The sequence below is a fragment of the Macrosteles quadrilineatus genome, unplaced genomic scaffold, assembly GCF_028750875.1.
Source record: "Macrosteles quadrilineatus isolate MER2022 unplaced genomic scaffold, UCM_ALF_1.0 Scaffold_1__1_contigs__length_201487025, whole genome shotgun sequence".
NCBI lineage: Eukaryota > Metazoa > Arthropoda > Insecta > Hemiptera > Cicadellidae > Macrosteles > Macrosteles quadrilineatus.
In genome coordinates, this window is record NW_026542594.1 from 9,203,427 (window position 1) to 9,226,669 (window position 23,243).

Genomic DNA, 23,243 nt, shown 5'->3' on the forward strand with positions numbered 1-23,243 from the left:
TTCAATGACTGAGTAAAAGCTTCGGATTGAATTTTCACAATGATATAAGTTTTCAATAAATTACGTTTTGACCAAAATGTAGGTCAAGGGCTGTTACAGATAACGCAAATACATTATGAACTCTATAATAATTTAGTTAAAATTTAATATCATAATAAATAAAATACAAATCTATTATCTCATAAACTTTTATATTAACATGTATAAACATAAAGTTTGGTTGGATAAGCTTTATATAATATTTAATATTTAATCCACTAATATTAACCGAATTTTAATATTTAATTTAATCCTACATACATTGATACATAGCTATCGAACATCTAACAATAAGGATCCATACTATAATAATCAACATAACAGTTATTATAATGATAATTCAGTAAAATAATCACGCATTTTATTGTAATTGTTGATGTTAATAAATGGGGCTTATTTTGATACAGAGTGAGTTTTAAATGCCATCCCCCCCCATACTTTTTTCTAAATTTCTTAAAATATCAATCCTAGACTACACCCAAACTTTGTTGGATAGTCAGTACCTCATTTTTTGTGGGTAGGCCCTACCAATTTTTGGCCGCCATCTTGAATCCACCACATTGGACACAAAATGTTTTCATGTAAAGAAAGGCACCTGACCCCTTATTCTACACTAGCTTTAAATTCAGAATTCAATGCTGAAATCCATTTTTAATATAGGCCTACATTTTTGTTCCTAAGTTATTAACATTTTTGTGAAAAGATTTTTGACATGATTCTTTTTACGTTTAATGATATTTTACAAATACCACTTCCCATATCAACTGCCTACCACTAAAAAAACATTGTTAAATCAATAACTTATTTCTTGATTTTAAGAGAGTCAAAGTTATTGACCACCATCTTGGATCGGTCATTTTGGATACGAAAAAAGATTAATATGAAGGTTGTGACCCTTGATGTTAGACTGTTTTATTCTAAATTTAATTATTATTCAAGGATCATTCTTTCTTGGGTATCTACATTATAAAGCAAAAATTGACATTTTTAACAACCTTAGGGCGAGGGCAGACATTCTGTCTCCATTAAAAAAATAAGATAATTGCATGCGCTTATTTTTACTTTCAAAGAAATTATGGAGCTAAAACCCGAATGATTTATTAGCACATTATCATCTTTTGTTTAGATATAAGCATGCCTATTTCATGGGCTACTACATTATCCTCCTTTTAAAAAACTATTTCGACCTACCAACCATGTTTTGCAAATGCTTTCTGAAGCCATCCATAGATAACGGTTTAATTTAATGTATTTACATAGAGAGAGCATATGACAGTACGTCCATACGATGTATATTCCTAAATGACAAATACGTAAAATCAAAAGTGGATCATAATGTTCGGCAACATTACAAAATCCAAACTTGTTTTAGTACTGTTATAATATAAGAACTACCATCACTAAATTATACTAAATGTAGGACTACAATAAATAAAGCATTACTCCACCTATATAGCATCCGCTCCTGACGGTCGGCTTCTATGTATATTCGGTAGTACATGAAGATCATGATGACCCCTGGCACCCAGAAACTGACAGAAGATGAGATGATGGCATACGGCCGATTTACCTCGAATGTGCACATGTCTGGGTTGTTGATACGGAATCTGTTGGAAAGCAGGAATAACATTAATTAGATATCTTCTATATAATTAATACGCCAACACGAAATTTGTCCATTGAACTCCCCCACCATTTCCGATCTTGACCATTTACGTCTCATTGGCAAGACTGTGTCGCATAGATTTGCAAACTGATCTTAATTTTTTGAAAAAGTCCCTTGGGCCCCCGTTGGCTTAAAAGTTCCCATGGAATCCTTATGAAGACCATTATATTTGTTTACACGATCATCATTTGGATAATTTAATTGTTGTTAATATTTAATTTGAAATTATTTACGGATTTGGTACTGATAAGGGTAAATAAAGTTAGTACGGCAAGGACATAAAATATATGTTTCCATAAAAGTCAAGAAATTTTAGGAGAATATGACTATATGACTACGTCTAAGAAAGCTTCACTAAAACTTTCATTGAAGGATTACATTATTATTCACAGTTAAGGAAAACAAAAAAAAAACAACTGAACAATTAACGGGCTTTTTAACCCTGCATTTGCTCAGGTAAATATAATTGACGTTATTACAGCTACTGTCCTAACCAAATTAATTCCAATGAAAGAAAAAAATGCGACAGACAGGTTATGCAGGAAATCATTTAGGTAGTTGTAGTAATGTGAACGGATTGTATTCCTATTTAAAAATGACAGTAATTTGTGGACATACGACTGGCGACAATGGTGGTATCGTACAGGCTACCACCACCGGCAACAATGGTGGTATCGTACAGGCTACCACCACCAGTGACAATGGTGGTATCGTACAGGCTACCACCACCAGTGACAATGGTGGTATCGTACAGGCTACCACCACCGGCGACAATGGTGGTATCGTACAGGCTACCACCACCAGTGACAATAGTGGTATCGTACAGGCTACCACCACCAGCGACAATGGTGGTATCGTACAGGCTACCACCACCGGTGACAATGGTGGTATCGTACAGGCTACCACCACCGGCGACAATGGTGGCATCGTACAGGCTACCACCACCGGCGACAATGGTGGTATCGTACAGGCTACCACCACCAGTGACAATGGTGGTATCGTACAGGCTACCACCACCAGTGACAATGGTGGTATCGTACAGGCTACCACCACCGGATAATGGTGGTATCGTACAGGCTACCACCACCGGATAATGGTGGTATCGTACAGGCTACCACCACCGGTGACAATGGTGGTATCGTACAGGCTACCACCACCGGCGACAATGGTGGTATCGTACAGGCTACCACCACCAGTGACAATGGTGGTATCGTACAGGCTACCACCACCAGCGACAATGGTGGTATCGTACAGGCTACCACCACCGGATAATGGTGGTATCGTACAGGCTACCACCACCGGCGACAATGGTGGTATCGTACAGGCTACCACCACCGGCGACAATGGTGGTATCGTACAGGCTACCACCACCGGCGACAATGGTGGTATCGTACAGGCTACCACCACCGGCGACAATGGTGGTATCGTACAGGCTACCACCACCAGCGACAATGGTGGTATCGTACAGGCTACCACCACCGGCGACAATGGTGGTATCGTACAGGCTACCACCACCAGTGACAATGGTGGTATCGTACAGGGACGGAGTAAACATGGGCAACCTAATGTGGTTATGAGTAAGTCGGGAAAACCCAAAACAAGACCAGCTTTTAAAAAATATAGAATATTTACAAGAAATAATATTGATTATATCGAACTGATATGGCCTTCGGTAGCATTTCCATTAGTCATTGAGTAGACTCTTAAACTCATCGGAAATTATGACTGTTATTCGTTTTAAATAACTCCTGTAATACTTTGCAATTGCTCAAGCTCGAGCAACATGAACCCTAGCTGCAATTATTTGTACGTGTTAAAAAGGTAATTTTCAAAATATACTATTTGACAAATTTCACTTATTTCTTAATATTCAATATATATATATATATACATATATATATATTTACCATCGACAATTTTTCAGGAAAAAAATGTGATCGTGCTTAGCAAATAGTTGTCAATATGTTTAGCACGAAATTTAATTGTTGGAAAATACTTTCTAAAATGTTAAAAGTTCAAACATTAAACATTCTGAATCATAGCAAAGATTTTTCACTTGTTGGTAGGTTATGTTGATTTTTATGGCTATTTGGAAAATAAATAGAGTACCCTGTCTCTAGAGGGCAAGGCAACTGTGATTTATATATTGTGGTGCTTTTCAAGATACTTATCATATTAGTTACAGATGTTGCACTGACCTGAGATGCTCGTCTGTGGTATACCAGCCCATGAAGATTGGCAGGAAGCTTAGTAGAGCTGGGGAGCACCAGACTACAGCCAACATGACCACTAGGCGGCCCTGAGTCATGATCAGAGGGTAGTCCAGAGGCTGCACGATCGCGTAGTACCGGTCCACACTAAAACAAACAAACACTTCTAATAACAATTCTTTATCCAGACACTTTAAAACACAAAATAAAAAAAAGTATAAAGATAAAAACGAGTCTACTATCATAATACGAGTCGGTGGCTCAGTCAGTACCGCCATGGACTTCGGACCAAAAGCAACAATGTCGTAGGTTCAGGTTTTGTACCTGCCCCTAATTTTTATCATGACAGTTTACCCTTTACTATATCGACTTACCCCTTGTTTTGCTGGATACGTTACACACAGGCTTCTGTGACCCAGGCAAATACAGAGTGTGGCAAAAAAGACCTATTTCCTGCAGCGAACTGTTCAGCAACAGATCGTCTGAGGGTGGTGGGGGTATAGTACAGGTAAAATAATACAAAAACACTCCATATAAACAACAAAATTGGTACATTCATGAAATTTCACCCGTGAGTTACTAATAATATGAGAAATGAAGATCCGATGAGTCCCCAAAATTTTGGGCGTCCTAAGGCCCTTTTTGGGGCCCATTTTGTTCCGAAGGGCTCTTGTTCCTGAATAATTTTGTTTTTACGTTTAAGGTCGAGTGAGGTGTGGTTTTCGATGGTTTTAGTTATTTTAAATCGATTGGGACTAGTTTTAAGTGTATTAACCACTCCATACAGGGTGTTTCGAAATGTTATTACTTTTTACGATATTTAAACATTTATTCATAAAGTAATAAAATAAGTTACCTCCATGCTCTATATAAAAGGGGATTGTTGAAAATTACTGTAATTCTTTACTATATAAGAGGGAAGGATCACAAGGAGTAAGAAAAAATATTAAATACCCCCGTCACAGCAAACCTGCAGACTAAACGAGTTTTAATTTGCCCGATTTTCAATTAACTAAATAGCATTGAGTTTAATGAATGAATAATTAGGTTTGCTTCTACAAGGAGGCTAATAAAGTGTGTTTATGGTAAAATATTAATAACCTAGTATAAAACAAATAAATTTGACAAGTTTTATCAAGACATATCTATAAACAAACAAACAACATCATTTTACACTATTCTCCTTTAAGAATAACATTAAATTTTAAATTTACAATTTTTGAATTATATTCGTAACTAATACACTTACAAAACACGTTAATATACTAAATTATTTGTTTTCTTTAAGCTCTTTAAAATGCTCTAGAGAAAAATTGGGAAACTTTGTGTTTTGAGGGTCAAAGATTACAAATTTATACCACATAAAACCCTGTTCCAAGGACCGATAATGCCGGTTTCGTTAAAATTGAACCAAAATTACTCCAGTTATCATGTTTACGGACACGTATATAACATGGGTATATTATATTATATATATATGTATATAAACACATATAAATTTCAACTTTAAAGGTGGTGTGAATAATCTTTCAATATGTTTTTCATGCAAATCTATTAAGACCAATTTCAAATTGATATGTATTTTTCTTAGGTAGTTATTTAAGTTTTTTTTTACATTTGTAAAAAAAAACAATTGTATTTGTATAAAACCTTACATTACATATTAAAATAATACTTAAACTACTTAAATTTATACTTAATACTTAAACTAAAGCTATTTTTCTACAATTTCCGTAGTATCTCTCTTTACAATTTCATCATCACAATAATTATTCTCAGACGACTCATTAAACATTTTATTATTCTTAGCAACTTGTACATCTTTGCTGATTTTGTCCAAGTTGGTGTTCAAGCAGGGTTCCCCTTTACAAAGCTTGCATATTGCAGAACAGGCAACACTAATCTTAAAGCCGAGCAATGTGGTGCAAAAACACCTTTCATACATACTGAAGTTTGCAACTTGTATCTTAATTTCCTCAAAATTACTTTCAATCAATACAAGTACGGTTGTCTTTCGTGGTTATGACGACCAGGACAACACTATGACATCAGAGCAGCATTGTCGGTACAAGCATTTTTGTCCTGAACAATGGGAACGAGGTTTATGGGGTAAAAATTGGGTTTTCTCATTTACTTCACCCTCAAAACACAAAGTTTCCCAATTTTTCTCTAGAACATTTTAAATAGCTTAAAAACAAATAATTTAGTATATTAAAGTGTTTTTGTATAGTTATTAGTTACGGATAAAAATACTAAATTTGTAAATTTAAAATTCCCATTTTATTCTCATGTAGAATAGTGTAAAATGATTTTGTTTGTTTTTTAATAGATATATCTTGATCAAACTTGTCAATTTTATTTGTTTTATACTAGGCTATTAATATTTTACTATAAACACACTTTATTAGCCTCCTTGTAGCAGCAAACCTAGGTAATCGTTAAACGCAATGCTATTTTAGATTTAATTAAAAATCAAGTAAGTAAAAAGGAAATTCGCTAGGTCTGCAGGTTTGCTTTGACCGAGGTTTTTAATATTTTCTACTCCTTGTGATCCTTTCCCTTACGTAGTAAAGAATTACAATTATTTTCAATAATCCCCTTTTATATAGAGCATGGAGGTTACTTAATTTTATTACTTTATGAATAAATGTTTAAATATCGTAAAAAGTAATAATATTTCGAAACACCCTGTATGGAGTGGTTTAATACACTTAAAACTAGTCCCAATCGATTTAAAATAACTAAAACCATCGAAAACCACACCTCACTCGACCTTAAACGTAAAAACAAAATTATTCAGGAACAAGGGCCCTTCGGATCAAAAAAGGTCCCAAAAAGGGCCTTAGACACCCAAAATTTTTGGGACTCATCGGATCTTTATTTCTTATATTATTAGTAACTCACAGGTGAAATTTCATGAATGTACAAATTTTGTTGTTTATAAAACCCTATTTTACCTGTACTAGTAGGCTCGTTGGAAAACATACACGATGCCATTATCTGTAGATCATAGAACAGTTGTCACATGAGAGACGGGCGTTTGAGAGTGGATTTAAAAGTCATTGCATCTCAGTGGCATTTCCATTCATTCCTTAAATTATGTTGACATGGAGTGGATCCGTCACGGTTATCTGTATAGATAATCAACATAATTAAACATATTAACACACATTAATCTGCAAAGATAATAATTAAGATCGAACCTCAAAATTAGAGGGGTCAGACATGTTCAAGGCAGATGCTTGTTTTCGGCCTGCCTACGAGGACTTTTCCACAGCAGCACAAGCTCTATCCAATTTTAGTTGTATAGCGTACGATCTTCTTTGGACGGCTTGTCAGCTTCTTTTTGAACGCAGAACCCGTTGTTCTAAAGTTGGTAGCTCACCACATTATTGTGCTACTTGACGGAATATATGTCACCATATTTTAATAAAAAGAATGCGCGGAACTGCCGCTGAGTTGCAATGACTGAATCAATACTTTTTAAATACGACTTGACAACAAACGCACGTTGCTCAGGTGACCACTGCTACAGAGCAGGGGTCATAGGACCACAGATAATAGCATCGTGTAGGCTTTCCAATGAACCTAACCATACCAGCTCAGACGACCTGTCGCTGCATAATATAAATCGGTTTTCTTTGCCGCACCCTGTATATTATTTTATTTATTTTATTTATTGATTTTTACAATTATTAAATTGTGTAGTATTATTCTAAGGTTTACAATATGTTAGATGGAATTTTTTTATAAAATTACTATAAAAGTTAACTTTTAATAAATAAATCAATAAATAAGAGAGCTACAAAATATTATATTTGCTGGTATGAGGTTGACAGTCTCTTTAACCTTATTAAGGTGAAAGAGACTGTCAACCTCATACAAAAATCTTTGCTTTACTTTTTAAAAGAATAAACAGCATCTGCAACACATATTTACAAAAGAGTGTACCACAACAGTACACCATGATATGCCCTAGACGTACAGATAAAATTGGTTAAATTGGGAATTTTTATAATAAAGGATAGGTTTGATTTATTCACTGGCTTAACCAAACGAATAGCCCGATAAGAGTTTGAATTTTTTTATTTCACTCCATACAATATTCCCATAACAATTATACACCCTGCAATATTTTGTAGTATTCTATATAAATATTTTATTTAAAAACCTAACTTTAATTTTTTGAGAAATAGAAAAATATCTCCATATTTCGGTTTCTGTGAATCTAATATGTCACTTAATACGTTATAAGTTATGTTATTCAAAAGATTAATGAAAAATGTGCTTGGTTGGTAAATATTTTTTCAATTCCTATATATAATCGTAAGTACTAATCGGCAGTTTAATAATAATTGGTATTGTAATAAAACATCTTCTTAGCATTTTATAGTGTTTGATTACTTTTAACTTTTTAAAAGTAATCACAAATATAAAGCTAATCACAGATATAAAGTCTAGACGCTACATCCATCCGGTCGTGACGCATCATCCTCACTGGTGTTACCATTTTTAGCTTTTACTCGTTAAATTGTACTTTTTCGTTTCAATGTTCGTGTCTGTGTTCGTGTTCGTAACCGAGACCATGTTCGTGTATGAACGTATGTGTGTATTGACGACCTTCTGATGAAGTGATCTGACATCCCCTGGACGCCCGAAGATGACTTCGTGAGAAGTTGAAGCTAGTTGCGTCATAGCAGCAAAATTTTGGATTACAAGAAGCAGGTATTTTAACCAATTTTTTAACTTTTTGTTTCACTATGTACCTTATATTATTAATTGTTGTTGTATATAATATTGAGGTTATAAATACTCGTAGTGGTTTTCAGTTTTTTGTGACTGGCCACCTTTTGAGGGCCAATCAAGTTTAACGTAGAGTTAGTAATTTTCACTTGATGACGGAGCAGTTTATTCAACTCTTGTTTATCCGACTCCAGAAAAGTTGTGTAGTTTTTAAACACAATAAATGTTAGAAAAGTCAAATTTAATAATGGTAACAATCTGATAAATCATCGCTTTTGACCTTGTGGTTTTATTTCAATTAATTGTCAATAGTTGTCAATAGTTGAACGTGGTTAATTTCCAGTAAGGATTGACGGATGTAAATTAGCCACGGTTGTGGTCTGATCACTGTTTGGAAATGAGGAGAATTTCCAATTAATTATACATGTATGTTTGGCTTTAGTTAACAACCAGCCACATTATTGGACTAGAAGCATTTGACGTTGAAACTAAAATAATTAATATAGGACTACTAAGAAACAACATGTTGTACGGAATAACCGTTGCGGGGAAAAATACTTGTAACTTAATTAAAATAAAAAAAGATTTTCCAGAACCATTCTTTTTGTCAAATGTGTTGCGCTCTCCACTGTTCTATGGTTCTGTGATGCGTGTTTTGGTGTTTCTAAGGAACTTAATCAAACCTTTAACCATTAAGCCAGATTTAAAAACTTTTAAATAATGTTAGAGCAAAGGCTATTCTTAGAGATTAGATGGCAACAAAAATGTGTATGAACATATCGTATAATTTAATTTGCATTGTGTAATTAGTTTCAAAAATTACAGTTATTAAAAACTCTCAGTTACACCGAAAACTCCTCCTGGTTTCCTATTTACTCTAATGATAATCTACACTTCATTATGAGTGTAACTCTAAGATGAGCTAATCATATTTATAGCCTAGCAATTGATTCTCACCTGATGCAGCACAGATGCAGTATGGAGACGGTAGAGAAGTAGACGTCGAGGGAGTTCCAGACGTCACACATGAAGTAGCCAAAGAGCCAGCGACCTCCCGTGAGTTCTACACTAGCGTTGAAACACATGGCCCATATGGCTACCAACATGTCTGCCAATGCCAGGGACACGACGAAGTAGTTGGTGATCACCCTGAGCTTGCGATGTCTCATCACACTAACCATGACAAGTAAGTTGCCGAACAGCGCCGCCAGTATGATGAACCCCATCACCATCGACTTGACCAGTATGATGACAAGAAACTCCCAAGTAGACTGTTCCTCTGGCAACGTGGTGTTCGGGTCGTAAAGGCTTTCGTTCAGGCTATTGTTTTGGTAGTAAAAACTCGTGTTTGCCATATAGACCTCCATCACTATTCAGGTACGTAATCTATCACTTTCTAAACGTTTAGAGAGGTAACTCGGTTAGGGCTACTGCGAACGAAGCGTAAAGTTTCCCATTTATCTTGTACTAAGCTCTATGTCACTTAACTTATTGATCTTGTGGATTTTATTGTAATGCTTAATATTGTTAATGTTGCGGTATACTCGACGGTGGGAGTTTTTCCATGACGGTGTTCTGAAACAGTAAATAAAACGAAAATTATCAATAGCGGCAATAAACTTCAAACATAACAGATCCGAAACACGTTTTGCTTTAAAAGACAAACTAGTATTGGTGTGGATAAAATTAATAATCAACAAAGGTAATGTGGGAAAAGGGGTTATACATCGAAGCAGTTACTTATTCAGTTGTTGCAGTTTAATAAAATGCAATAATTTGTACTGTTAAAACTGTGATGTATATGCACATTGCTTTTTTTGGATGAATTATTTAATGAATAAAATAACTGTTTAAACTATGAAGGTGTTCACATCACAAGCCGTTTGATTAAAATAATGAAAACTATTAAGTAAACTTTATTAGTTACGTATATTTGGCAAAGTTTATAGGTTGTAGGTAATTATTATTGATTATTCGTAAAGCAAAATATTTTAAATTACAACAAATAACAAACTGTTGGTAGAAGAAAATCTTGTTCTATCACGGCATTTAATTTATTAAAAAAATTAACTGGAAATGGATTTATTTAATACTATAACAAATGGGTCAATACAGCAACGAAACAGTGAGATAGTGTTGAACCATCCTGATCTTAACGGTTAGTAGAGTTCTATCATACTTTCCACACAGTAACATAGGTTCCTTTACCTATTATTTCTACAATTTCAAAACAAAAATTAAAAATTTTACATAGCAAATTAATATTGATAAGCTTGTAAAGAATATAAATGAACCACAAAGTTAAAACTGCATGTGACGAAAACATCACGTAATCAACATTTGCTTACCAAACCCAGGTATACTGTGAATACTTTAGTTAACAATAATACTGCTACAAAATGTGCATTATGTGTTTCAGTTTTCCCATTTCACGATATTGGATACGCGATCTAAGAATCCACTTAAAAATGATTAATTATTTCAGTCAGTTAAACGATTTATATTTCGTTATTTAGGTATTATAAGTGGAACTGAAGGTTGGGGTATGAGACGGAGTTCTTGAGTAAATGGAAGATGGTACATCACAGAGGTAAGCTCATTAGCCAGAAGATAGGGAGGGGGTTGATGCTATTATCTCTACCCTACACATTGATACAGCCTTAATGTTACAGTTGATGCAAATTTCATGCAATTCGCAAACCTAAACAAAACATTTAATAGGCTGTAAAGTTTTGTTGCAACCCTTCTTGCTCGGGAGATTGAAATTTTTACATTTGATTTTATTAATACTCAAGAAGTCAAATGCATCATACAAATATTTCAGGAAGGTATATACCACCTATAGTACCTTTATGTTTATATTTAAAGGCATAACATTAGTAAAACCAACAAAAAATCATGTACATAAAAAAGTAACTAAAAAAGAACTACAATAATATAATATACCCCCGGCACAGGAAACCTGGAGACTAAGCCAATTTCCATTGAGCTAATTTGATTTTCAATTAAAAACTTTTAAATAATTAAATTAGGTTTAACTAGTATCTAGGTTTACTGCTACAGGGAGGCTGCAAATAATGGCATTTTTGAAAAAATATTTATAAATTTTCCAAGTTTTATTAAAATATATCCATTACAACATTTTACAATATGCCCCTAAAGAACAAATTTATCATGGGGAATTTATATTAACAATTCTCAGAACTCTCTCCGTAGCCAATAACCGTACATAAACAGTTTTAATATACTATATTATTCTTTTTAAGCTCTTTAAAATGGTCTAGATATAAATTGGGAAAATTGTCTTTTAAGATTCAAAATTGAGAAAACCTAATTTTTACTTCATAAAACCCCGTTGCCATAGTTCGACCATGATGGTTCGTGAACTCATTCAAGTTTATCTCGCCTTTCACCTTCAAACTAAGTTTCATCAAAATCGGACGGAAATTACTCAAGTTATCGCGTTCACGGACACACACACACACATATGTATTAGCATCCTACGTCACTTCGTTACTTCAAAATCCGTGATATATTTTATATATAGTTGATAAGGGTGGAAACGATTATTGCTCATCATATGATCATCATATTATGCTTATCATAAAACAGGGATACCCATGTTATTTGCATTGCAAGCCTTCTTATTATCAGTGAGTGCGCAATCTCTTTAAAGTTATCTTAGAAAAATTACAAATACCAATGAAACATACTATGAAAACACAAAATTTTACGTAAGTCATTTTCTTCTTTACATTTTAAACAAACATTACAATATTTTACTTGAATTCCCTAAAACATCAAATAGATAATAAATAAGTACACTAAATATACACATGCAACATTTTGAACGGATGATGTTTTTGGCCTCTGGAGACATCAAAATGAAAGAGTAAACCAGTCCCGGGTCTAAGTATTACTGTTCCACTTACGGTAGTAGCTGAAGTCGTAACTAATATTAACGTCAACCCTAAATTTTTTTAATGAATTACAAACTACGACTCAGTCTTTTTATATATTTTCTTATTCTCTGCATGCTTTGGCACGCTTTATTAAGTAAGGTAAAAAAAACACATTGAAAAAGTGTTGATACTTGCAAATAGAATCATTATTAATAGTAGTATAATAGTACACTGAATTATGAACTATATAATTTGCAATTTTTGAAGAAACGAAATAATAGTAGTATAAGTAATAGATGTATGAATTAATTATTAAATAAATGTTTCTTACCAATTGTGACCAGTATAACTTGGGTGGACAACATTGTAACTGGAACCCTGAAAAAAGGAATACAAATTTGTAAAAGCGAATTTAAATTGAGAGGAGCGAAGCGAAGCTCTTTGGGATCGAACTCAATGCAAACTTTCTAACACACCAATAACAGCTGAACATATTTAAGCCAAACTTACGAAGGTCGATTTGTCAAATATATGGAAGGTTTAGACAAAACCAATTTCAATTTTCGTTATTGCCTATATAAGTTTAAAGTATCTCAATGTTTTTAAATTTTAACATAGCTGTAAAAACAACGGTTTAAAAGTTGTTGCAATTTTTTGTGGTTTTTCTTATAAAATATCATAGTAACTCCCACCACATACCCATGATAAAGGTTGTTGACACGCTAATGTGAGAAAGTATGTGTCAGTTTGCTGATACAGTTTATTATTTTGATATCTCCAGAGGCCAACAACACTATTCGTTCAAATTGTTATATTTGTATATATAATACACAGGGTTGGACAATGAGAATTATACAATTTATGAATAACACAAAACCTAAAATTGTTATACTACTGATATTTAAAAAAACACATAAGAAAGGTAATCTCATACCATTTTATCTTGGATAAGTCAATATTTCATATCTTGAAAACAACATCATTCTAGTGACGTCCTTGAAAATGTTGACATTCTTCGAGTCGCTTGAAAAAACCACCGGATACGCTTTTAAGCATTTCTTCATTTCTTGAGGAATTGCTTAAACCTCTTCTGCGATTCTCTGCCTGAGTTTGAGCAGGCATCTTATATCTTGTAGGGGTAGAAATGGAGATCTTGATGCAAGATCCTTCCAAGACATCTTCTTGAAATTTTAAGTGATAATGACTGCTTCCTGGCGAACCTCTTTAGACTTTGAGTGACTGCGGTTCGGAAATAGTCCACATTGGCTGGTGTGCGAACAGTTGTATGGCTCCCACCTCAACTTCCACCAATCTTTTTTTGGGGTTAACGCTTTTCTTCTAAATATTGGTACCCAGTTCTTTATCGTTAACCAACTCAGGACAGTCCCGTTTCGATCAAGATTGAAATGCTTCCCAAACAATCTCTGTGTTTTTATAAAATAATCGTTATTAAAAAAAAAACGTTTTCACAGCAAAAGCACGCTGTTCAGGGTTCCAAAACGCCATGTTTACTAAAATAGTATCGTTCAATTTTGTTTATGAGCACAGCTAGTCACTAATTGTTGCAATATCTGTTGGATACAATAAATTGTATTGTTATCATTGCCCCACCTTATACTTGTGTACATAAAGGTGTGTATATGTCAGTGAACACGACATCTCAGGTAATTTGTCTGATTTGCATGACATTTGGTAAAGCAAACATTATTCTTTAAGGTTGGTTTAGTGAGAAACAAGGGTAAGGGTTTGTTTGATATCAATACTGGTCACCGAGTTGAGTAGTTAAAAATGCTTTATATTGGTTTTATGAATGGTTTTGCCTTATTTATTAATTTTTACTTACTTGAAATAGTATGGACTATTTGTTATGTTTAGTAAAGGGTTTTTTGATAAGACGTAGAATAAAATCTATTTAAGGGCACAATGGTCTCAAATTTGCAGTCAACGTCTCTTGGTAGTGCCTGACTCCTGTGAGCACAATGACTACTGAAGAAAATGAAACCTCCTCATCTTTTTGAACCCTAGTCTGGATCTGTTTAGCACATTACTCCTACCTAAAATTGTTCACCCCGAAACCTTCAAATATGTACAGCTTTAAGGCAAAGTATGGCCTGGTTAAACTGCTCGACCTAGCTTCTAATGCCCCCTCTCTAATAGTGTGAGGATTGATTGCGACGTCTATCTCATCAGGGTGATCCAGTGTGGTGCATGGCACAAGTCACATACAAATGTATCGTATTTCAATAATCTATAATTAAAGTGATTGAGTATGTCTGAGTGTGCTCTCTATCGCACAAAAACTACTGATCTAAATTAGATACTACGTCTCAGAAACAATAGCTTTTACACCAAGGCTTGTCAAAGAAATACTAAATTTGTTGGCATTTTGATATTTCTACCTACCGATTTATGAATTTTCCTTCAAAATGAGGGCTAGGAATATAAAACAATTGATCTTTTCCATTAAAAAAATCATGCAATATTAATATAGCTTTCCTTACGTTTTCTAAGTGTCATTCTTTGTAGCAAATTGTACTACTGGTTTATAAATATAGCATTTCACATTTCGTGTAGTTCCAAATTTACACAATTATATTTATTTTTCCTGTTCCAAATTGTAAATCAACAACTATTCAAATTTGTCATGACAAACATTTCCAATTAATTAAACAACTCAAATAAATGTTTCACATTTTATCTATCTTAAAGCAGCGTTATAAGCAGTTAAAAAAACATCTATTACTACTAAATACTAATAGAATACAACAAACAAGTATAATTTGATTGATAATATCTAACATAATTGGATGTTTTATATTCTATGCTCATTAATTGTCTTTAAAAATGTTATTTAGTGTTGGGACTTCATAACAGAATAAGATATTGAGGTTTAGCTTATACTTACTGTGTTCAAAGTGCTCATATTGCTGAATTAAAAGAGAACGTTTACTGATATTTTTGACACCTTCAAAACAAAATTTAATTTTAAAATATTTCCCTATAGAGAGGTAGCTATCAACGTAGGTCTCACGGTAAGATCTACACTCTGGGACAATCCAATTTACTTTGTCATTTTGATTTACTTTGTCATGTTTTCATTTCCCCAGAGGTAAAAAAACACACACACACACAGACATCACTTTGAAAACCACTTTTTGGGTTCAGGGGGAACCCAACACGGATACATCCACCTATTACTCAAACTCAAAAAAGTTTACGAAAACGATACCTTCTCCACTATGGAAAAGTAAAAACTTATAATTAACTAGCAGAGTACCCGTCCTTCGTACTGGGTTGGCATGGAAGTATAAAATGCTTATTGCAGTTACGGGAGAGGACACGGTTTAAGGAAATTTGGTCTTTAAATTTATACGTTATCCTATAGTGTAGCACACATCTACCATAGCCCTAATTTTCTACAACTGCACCTAAACCATGGAAAAATTAAAGTTTTTATTGTGTACCACAACTTTTTGTTGCTAGTTGGTTCAAATTAGCTGTTGTAATAAATGCAAAAAACATAATAGTGCTGCACCCTGTTGGTAAGCCTTACTTTTAATGCTATTTAATATCATAGAACCAACTTGTTCAGTTGAAACGGCTGACAAAATTCTTTTATTCCCTTAATATGAATACTCATAAGGCTAACATGAGAAAATCCAGAGCCAGAGCTACTGGGGCCGATCCTGAAAGTGTTTTTGAGGTAAGAATATGTCTATATATTAATCGGGAATGTCAGCTATCATCACACCAAATTTCAACCTTATCGGTTTAGTATTTATTTAAGTGTATTTGTCACATGCAAAAGAGACAATGTTGGTTATTTGAAAATGCCAAATGGTATCACTCCTACCATTTAATTCAGAAACAAAATATAACCGTATAACTTAACTCGATAATAGTACGTTTTGGTTAACTAATACCGTTCATACTTATTTAGGCTACCTACGATACAAAACCAATGATAGATTTTAAGGTACAGTAAAAGAACGTGTTTAATGGTTTGCACTGTAAACAAAAAAACCAACACAACAGTTACAAACCGAAAAATAGAAAAAAATGGAAAATATAAATAATTATGGAAAATAGGGTAATTTTATACAACAATATTTTAGTGTAATTATAATCAGGAAAATGGAAATTCACTCAGTCCATAGACTTGCTGCGGCAGGGGGATTATATTGCTGTTTACACAGAAATAAATACAAAAATAAACCTCATAAAACTCAGGATAATGGCCTGGCAATGATTATAGAATCTTAATTATTTCTTATATCCATGAATGATTTATTTTACAACGAATTATTCCCTTTAAAATATTATTACAGCATTTCACAAATATTAGTACAAACTCAGAATAATAGATCATAAACATAAACAAATGAAGTAACTGAAAGAATCATAAACTTAAGAAATTACATTAACATATATATGGTTTGACAGCTCCATTTAAGTAATGTTAAATAATGTTTACATTCGGGCTAGTGACATCATTATTTAAAATGTATTATCCTTACCCTCTCTGTTCTAATATTCGTGCAGTATTTAATATGTTTGAAGCAGTTGTGTGGAATTGTGAAATCAAAATTCATTTGACAGTTAGTTCTGCTTGTTTACATTTTTGAACTTTGCAGGTTTGTTTTTTGTTACCATGGATACCATAAATCAATATTTACTTTTAAATCTCTCACCTCAAATTTTTGAAAGCCCACGGGGCAGAGCCCTAGGACAATATCGAAGCGGGAATAGTTCTATATGTATCCTCGGAGCTGTAGCTTCATTTGTGTGCAATTTGAGCCCAGTAGGTTCAGTAGTTTTTTAGATTAGCTCATACAAACACACAGACACCACCTCTTCTTTATAATAGTATATATATATAGATTGTTTGATTCTGCCTCACAGCTGATTAAAAATGCATATGAGATCTTTAAGTACAATGTTGTTGTATTAATAGTCAAAGGTACAATTCACCATTTTGTGTGTTTCTACACCAGTAGCATTTTTTCCTTTTGAAAGGGAGCGGTTTAAACCCTAGTCTTGTTACTATCTAACGCCATTCTTTTTGTTAGATAGGATTATTTATTCATAACCCAATGGCAAATTGTTATCTGGGTCTGGAAATGATTTATCTTTGCCTCTACTAACCCTCGTAATTGTTTTGCAAGTGTTAAATTAGACTTAATATATATATTAGACTTTAAAAACCGCATTATTCTGTTCCGGTAATATATCAGAACAGCAACTAGTTAAATTGAATGTAATTTCAAAACGGGGAATAAATCTGACATATTTTAGTAAAAATCTAATTCGACATATAGAAATCCGCTTGGTGTACAGCTTTGCTGCGGCGGGGGAATTTTTATTCTATGTAAGCTAATTATCACATTACATTATTTATTTATTTATTTTTTTATTTATTTACTACATGTCATTACATCATTTTTTGACAGGACATAAAGTCATACACAGGATATACTAAAACTAAGAAATAATAAAAATGTCTTACTAAATTATTAATCTAACTTAACGTCCCTATTTAAATAACATTCTATAGAAAATTTTTTTTTGTTTTTAACCAGGTCTTCAGGGTGGATCTGAACTGTGTTTTACTATCAATATTTTTTATGCAGAGTGGTAACTTATTGTAAACTTGTGGGCCTATATATTGGGGAGATAAATGAAATTTCTCTAATCTATGGGTTTCAGGCTTAATATAACTCTTAAATCTAGTGTGGTGGAAATGAATGGGTTGGTTCATGAATGAGGAGAGATTGTCTTTAACCCAATTTGAAATTTCTAAAATATAGTGATCATAAAATGTTAAAACCGAAAATGTTTGAAAAAGACTTTTACAAGGAGTTCTACGAGGAACTCGCCCAATAATTCTAATTGCTTTTTGTTGAAGTTTGAATATTTTGTTGGAGTGGCATGAGTTTCCCCAAACCAGAATACCATATGTCATTATTGAAGAAAAATAAGCATGATAAACTATAAGCTGAGTCTTCAAGTCAACAGCTTGTCTGATTGCACGAAGAGAGAAAATACAGCGGTTTAATCGTTTAATCAAATTAACAACTTGTGATTTCCAGTTAAGATTTTCATTGACAGTTATACCTAAAAAATTCACATTTTGCTGCAGTGGCATTTTAGATTTTGATGTTGTAATTTTACCTGTTTTATATTGATTATTATTAGAACTAAACTCTATAAGCTGAGTTTTATCATCATTCATAACCAACCCATTCATCTGGACCCAGTCTCTGAGCGCTTGCACCTCCCTGTCGAGTGTGTGTCGCAGGGAGTCGATACTGGGTGCCGTACATAGCACCATTGTATCGTCTGCATACTGAAAGAGTTCCATATTGGAGACTTGAGGTATGTCATTAACATAGATTATGAACATACTAGGGCCCAGTATCGACCCCTGAGGCACACCACATGGTTTTTTCCCCCAAGTTACATACATTGCCATTTATATATATTTATCTATTTTATTTATTTAATTCCATTGGCATGGTGTACAGGAGAAAATTACATTGACAACAAGAAAAAATAAAGAAATTAAAAAAAAACTAGCGACAGTTATCAATAATAAATATTTACAATTATACATAGAATATAACAAAATTAAAACAAGTTTTGAATTGAGTAAAACCGAGTGAGATCAAGAAACAGTAAGAGATTGTGCAATTGCTAATTTTTAAATAAAATACCACAGTCTTATACAGGTTAATTGGGCTCAAAAATATTTTTACTAAATAAAGAAAAACTTAAAGTGTGATGTGTATTGATATTTTATGGGAAATAAATATTTGTATGTACCGGTACTTCTGCCATAAAACCTGCAGACCGTCAAAGAGAGAAAGTTTGACAATATACGACAGGTCGAGCTGCCTACCCTTTCTAAAGAAAACTTCGTTCAACTTCAGTAATATAAACTTTTGTGACTCCACTTTGCCATTATCAAAACACAAACTCCTTAAAAAAACATAGCTGAAATACATTATCTGGCAAAGGTAATCGGCAAAGATATAGTAAACAATAAGTTACTGTATTTCAAATTCATAAAGGGACTGTCATGAAGTGACTATTATGGTGGCTATTCATAATTCAGTTATCTTAATTAGTTAGTTATTTACAAATGTATCCCTAAAACGTTCAGTAAAAATATCAAAAAAACATTATCGTTTTGCAGATGCGCAAAATATTATTTTGGGGTTTATTTTTTATTACTTTAGTGATTAAAAATATGTATACTTTTGTATTTTCATATCAGTGTGTAAATTAAGTCTTGAAACTAATCTGCATTTTTAAAACCGAAATAGATAAAAATATTCTGCTTGTAGCATTGATTCTTAACAAAGGTCCAGCTATTCACCGAAACAATTGTATAACCCCCCTAACAGGGTAGGGGGTAGGGGGTGACTTGGCGGGTATTCCAAAATCGGTGCTTTTTCACATAAATCAAATTTTGGAATAACCACCATTTAGGCTAGGGATGAAATATCTACCTCGGGTTTGCACCATTGTATTTCTTTTGAAGAAGCTCTTCAAAATAAGGGTTCACTCAACAGGGGTTGTTAAAAAAAATAAATCACCCCCATCCCCTACCCTGTTAACGGGGTTTTTAATATTGTTGATTTAAAACAAATGCGGAGCCAATGTTAACAATCAATACAACAAAGAGAAATTATTACGGTTTTAAAAATACAGATTTGTTTCCATATTTGTGAAATCTGTGCTTTTAACATACAGTAAATCAAATTTTGCCTCGAGTTTGCGTCATTGTTTTTCCTTTGAAAATCCTTCAAAATGAGGGGTCACTCAATAGGAGTTGCTATTTGAGTGCCCTACCCCTACCCTGTTAGGGGGGTTAAAAAATATTTTTGTAAAAAAATACGGAACCTTTGTTAACAGTCAACGCCACAAACTGAATATTTCTATCTATTTCGGTTTGAAAAATACAGATTTGTTTCAAGACTGAAATTACACGCTGTATTGATATTTATTACAACCTAATATCTGAATTGAATTCGGCACGGACGTGAATATATATAATTATAATTATAATCGACAAAGTTTTATGTATTTACATTTGATAGACTTCTGAAAAAAAAAATATTTATTATAATTTTAAACGCTGTCATATACTAAAATCATCTTGTGAATTTATTCATTTTATACTATACTATCAACTTTTTGTCAAAACACTTTTTACCTGCAACGTAGCAGCAAACTTAAGTAACCGCTAAATCTAATTTGACTTGTTTATGGACATATTTTAGTAAACATCCAATCGGACGTATTAAAATTCGCTTAGTCTGCAGGTTTGCTTTGGTGAGGGTTATATTTTATAACGCTACCATTCCAAAAGTACCCCTAAAACTGTTTTCTTATATCTGTTCTGTATTGTCACTGTTGTCAGTCTCTCTACGTGCTGCACTCTGTTGTTAAGCCTCGTAATGTTATAATGGTAGTGGAAATCATAGAGCATTGTTTCTTTTTACATTAATTATTGTAAATAGATTATATTGTACAGTATATGTTTAGATTTGTATAAACAGGTTAAGGGTAAGAGAGGGCCATGTGGCCCTAACTTTGCCTGATTAAATAAATCATTTTTCATTTCATTTCATTTCATAGAGCCCAACTTATTTGTTTGGTTGAAACAGGGGTTTCGACTGTTTTAAATATGATTACTCATAAGGTTAACATGGGAAATCCCAGAGCCACTAGAGTTGAGCTCGAAAGGAGTTTTGAGTTATCAATAGGCTAATATGGTGATCGGAAATATGAGCTATCATAATGCTAAATTTCTGTCCAATCCGACCAGTAGTTAATGCGTGAATGAACTTAAAACAAAAAACCCACAAACTTTTCTATTTGTATTAATAGTATGAAAGTATTGGAAACGACGACTCAGCAAATTTACAAATGAAATAAATATAATTATTTCACGGGATTGGCCTTAAGGGCTAAAAACGAGTGCTTAGGGATGAAGAACACTTCATGCCCCTAAAGACTCTTTGCAATGAAATTTGGCTTTCATTAAATGTCCTCTACTTCTGTAGGCCTTTCGTGAAGTTATGGGATAAGAAAAGGTGAAGAAAACACGATTTATACTCCTAGTAAACTGCAATATGTTATCGTAAAAGGGTGGTTATCTGTAGGGAATGTTCATATTGGTATGCTGTTTAGATTAGTATACAGAAACCTACATAGTCAAACTTTTCCATTTATATTATTAGTATAAAAATATGATAAAACGACGACTCAGCAAATTTACAAATGAAATAAATATAATTATTTCATGGGATTGGCCTTAAGTGCTAAAAACGAGTGCTTAGGCCAAAACTCTTAAACAACAATTTTGGCGACACAATGCTGTATAGGGTGACAATTAAATCTTACGACAACTTTATAACTTTCAAACTAAAAGAGATATCACAACCAAATTTGATCGTCATTACTGGTAATAGAAGGCTACTTTTCTGTGTACATGGTGATCGGATAATACTTATGGGGGAAGTCTACAGGTATAGCGCCTCGTTGTCCCCTTCCAGGTACTGATGAGAACCTCTTTAGAGAAGGAGTGGGGGGCGTGACGTCACTCTTCTCTTGAGCGAACACCATTACTAGTACCGTAACGAGACGATATGATTTCATCGGTGTTCGTGGCGTAGTTGATAGCGTCTCGGACTGGCGATATGGAGGTCTCCACTGGATCCCAGCGGAGACACTGTTATACTGTACATCTTTTGTTAGAATTTAAGGCATTAAAAATTTTATTCATGAACATAACTGTTTTTTTTTTTTATAGTAAACCTTCATTCGATTTTTATCTTACATTTTTTTATTATCAGCAAGTTTGGTTGGTTTGGTTAGGTTATGACAGTTTAACTTTATAATAAAAAAATTTTAAATTAATTTTATAATTACAAATTATAAGTAAACATTCGTTTGATTTTTATCTTATATATTTTTTATATTACCAGGAAGTTTAGTTGGTTAGGTTAGGTTATGACGGTTTAATTTCATAAGTTTTTTTTTTTTTAATATTATAAAATTAAAAAGGTAAATTTCTAACTAAAACATTATAAAATAAATTTAAAGATTTTCTTAATTTGACGTGAGGGGCTCTCCCACAATCCCCCACTCCTTCGCAGAAAAGGTTCTCATCAGTTTCTGGAAGGAGAAAATGAGATGCTAGTGTCCACAGGGAGTAGGTTGAAAATCTTAAAGGTAAACATATATTGATATGTACATCAAATCATGCCGCAAACCAAATCTCAAATAGACAACCTTGTCAAAAATGGTAGCTGTTAAAAGATTTCTTGAATCTGCCATTTTGCCATTTTGAAACGGCTGCCATTTTTTACTCAGTTGTTCGTTTGAGCTCAAGTTCGTGGCATTGTATTTTACAAAATAATAAAGACCTTTAATGTTAAATGCATATCTATTTTCTTCCGCCTACTGGCGGGCACCCCCTAAGAAGGTAGCGTATAATACCATTGCAAATTCAATGAACCCTATAACAGCTGTAATTTGTTCATAACTGTCCATTTGAGGTCCGGTTTGAGGCATTGTTTTTAGTTTAACAGGATCTTTTATTTTATATACATATCAACCTATCCATACCTTTAAGAATTTCATCTTACATCCTATGGCCGTCCCCAATAAGTG

The 23,243-nt window shown here is 33.3% G+C and overlaps 1 protein-coding gene across 3 annotated transcripts in view; it reads right to left on the bottom strand.

Annotated features, from left to right (window-relative positions):
- The window catches only part of LOC129002891 (octopamine receptor beta-1R-like), an 89,612-nt gene that overhangs the window by 11,598 nt on the left and 54,771 nt on the right, over positions 1–23,243 (bottom strand). For 2 of the 3 annotated variants that reach the window (XM_054431006.1, XM_054431022.1), the window contains exons 3-6: positions 12,892–12,938; positions 9,616–10,233; positions 3,904–4,062; positions 1,488–1,646 (exon numbers count right to left, since the gene is read on the bottom strand). In XM_054431006.1, coding sequence (XP_054286981.1) covers positions 1,488–1,646; positions 3,904–4,062; positions 9,616–10,025 — 728 coding nt within the window. In that variant the 5' untranslated portion in view covers positions 10,026–10,233; positions 12,892–12,938. The remainder of the gene's footprint in view (positions 1–1,487; positions 1,647–3,903; positions 4,063–9,615; positions 10,234–12,891; positions 12,939–23,243) is intronic. The other variant, XM_054431014.1, reaches the window with a different exon arrangement.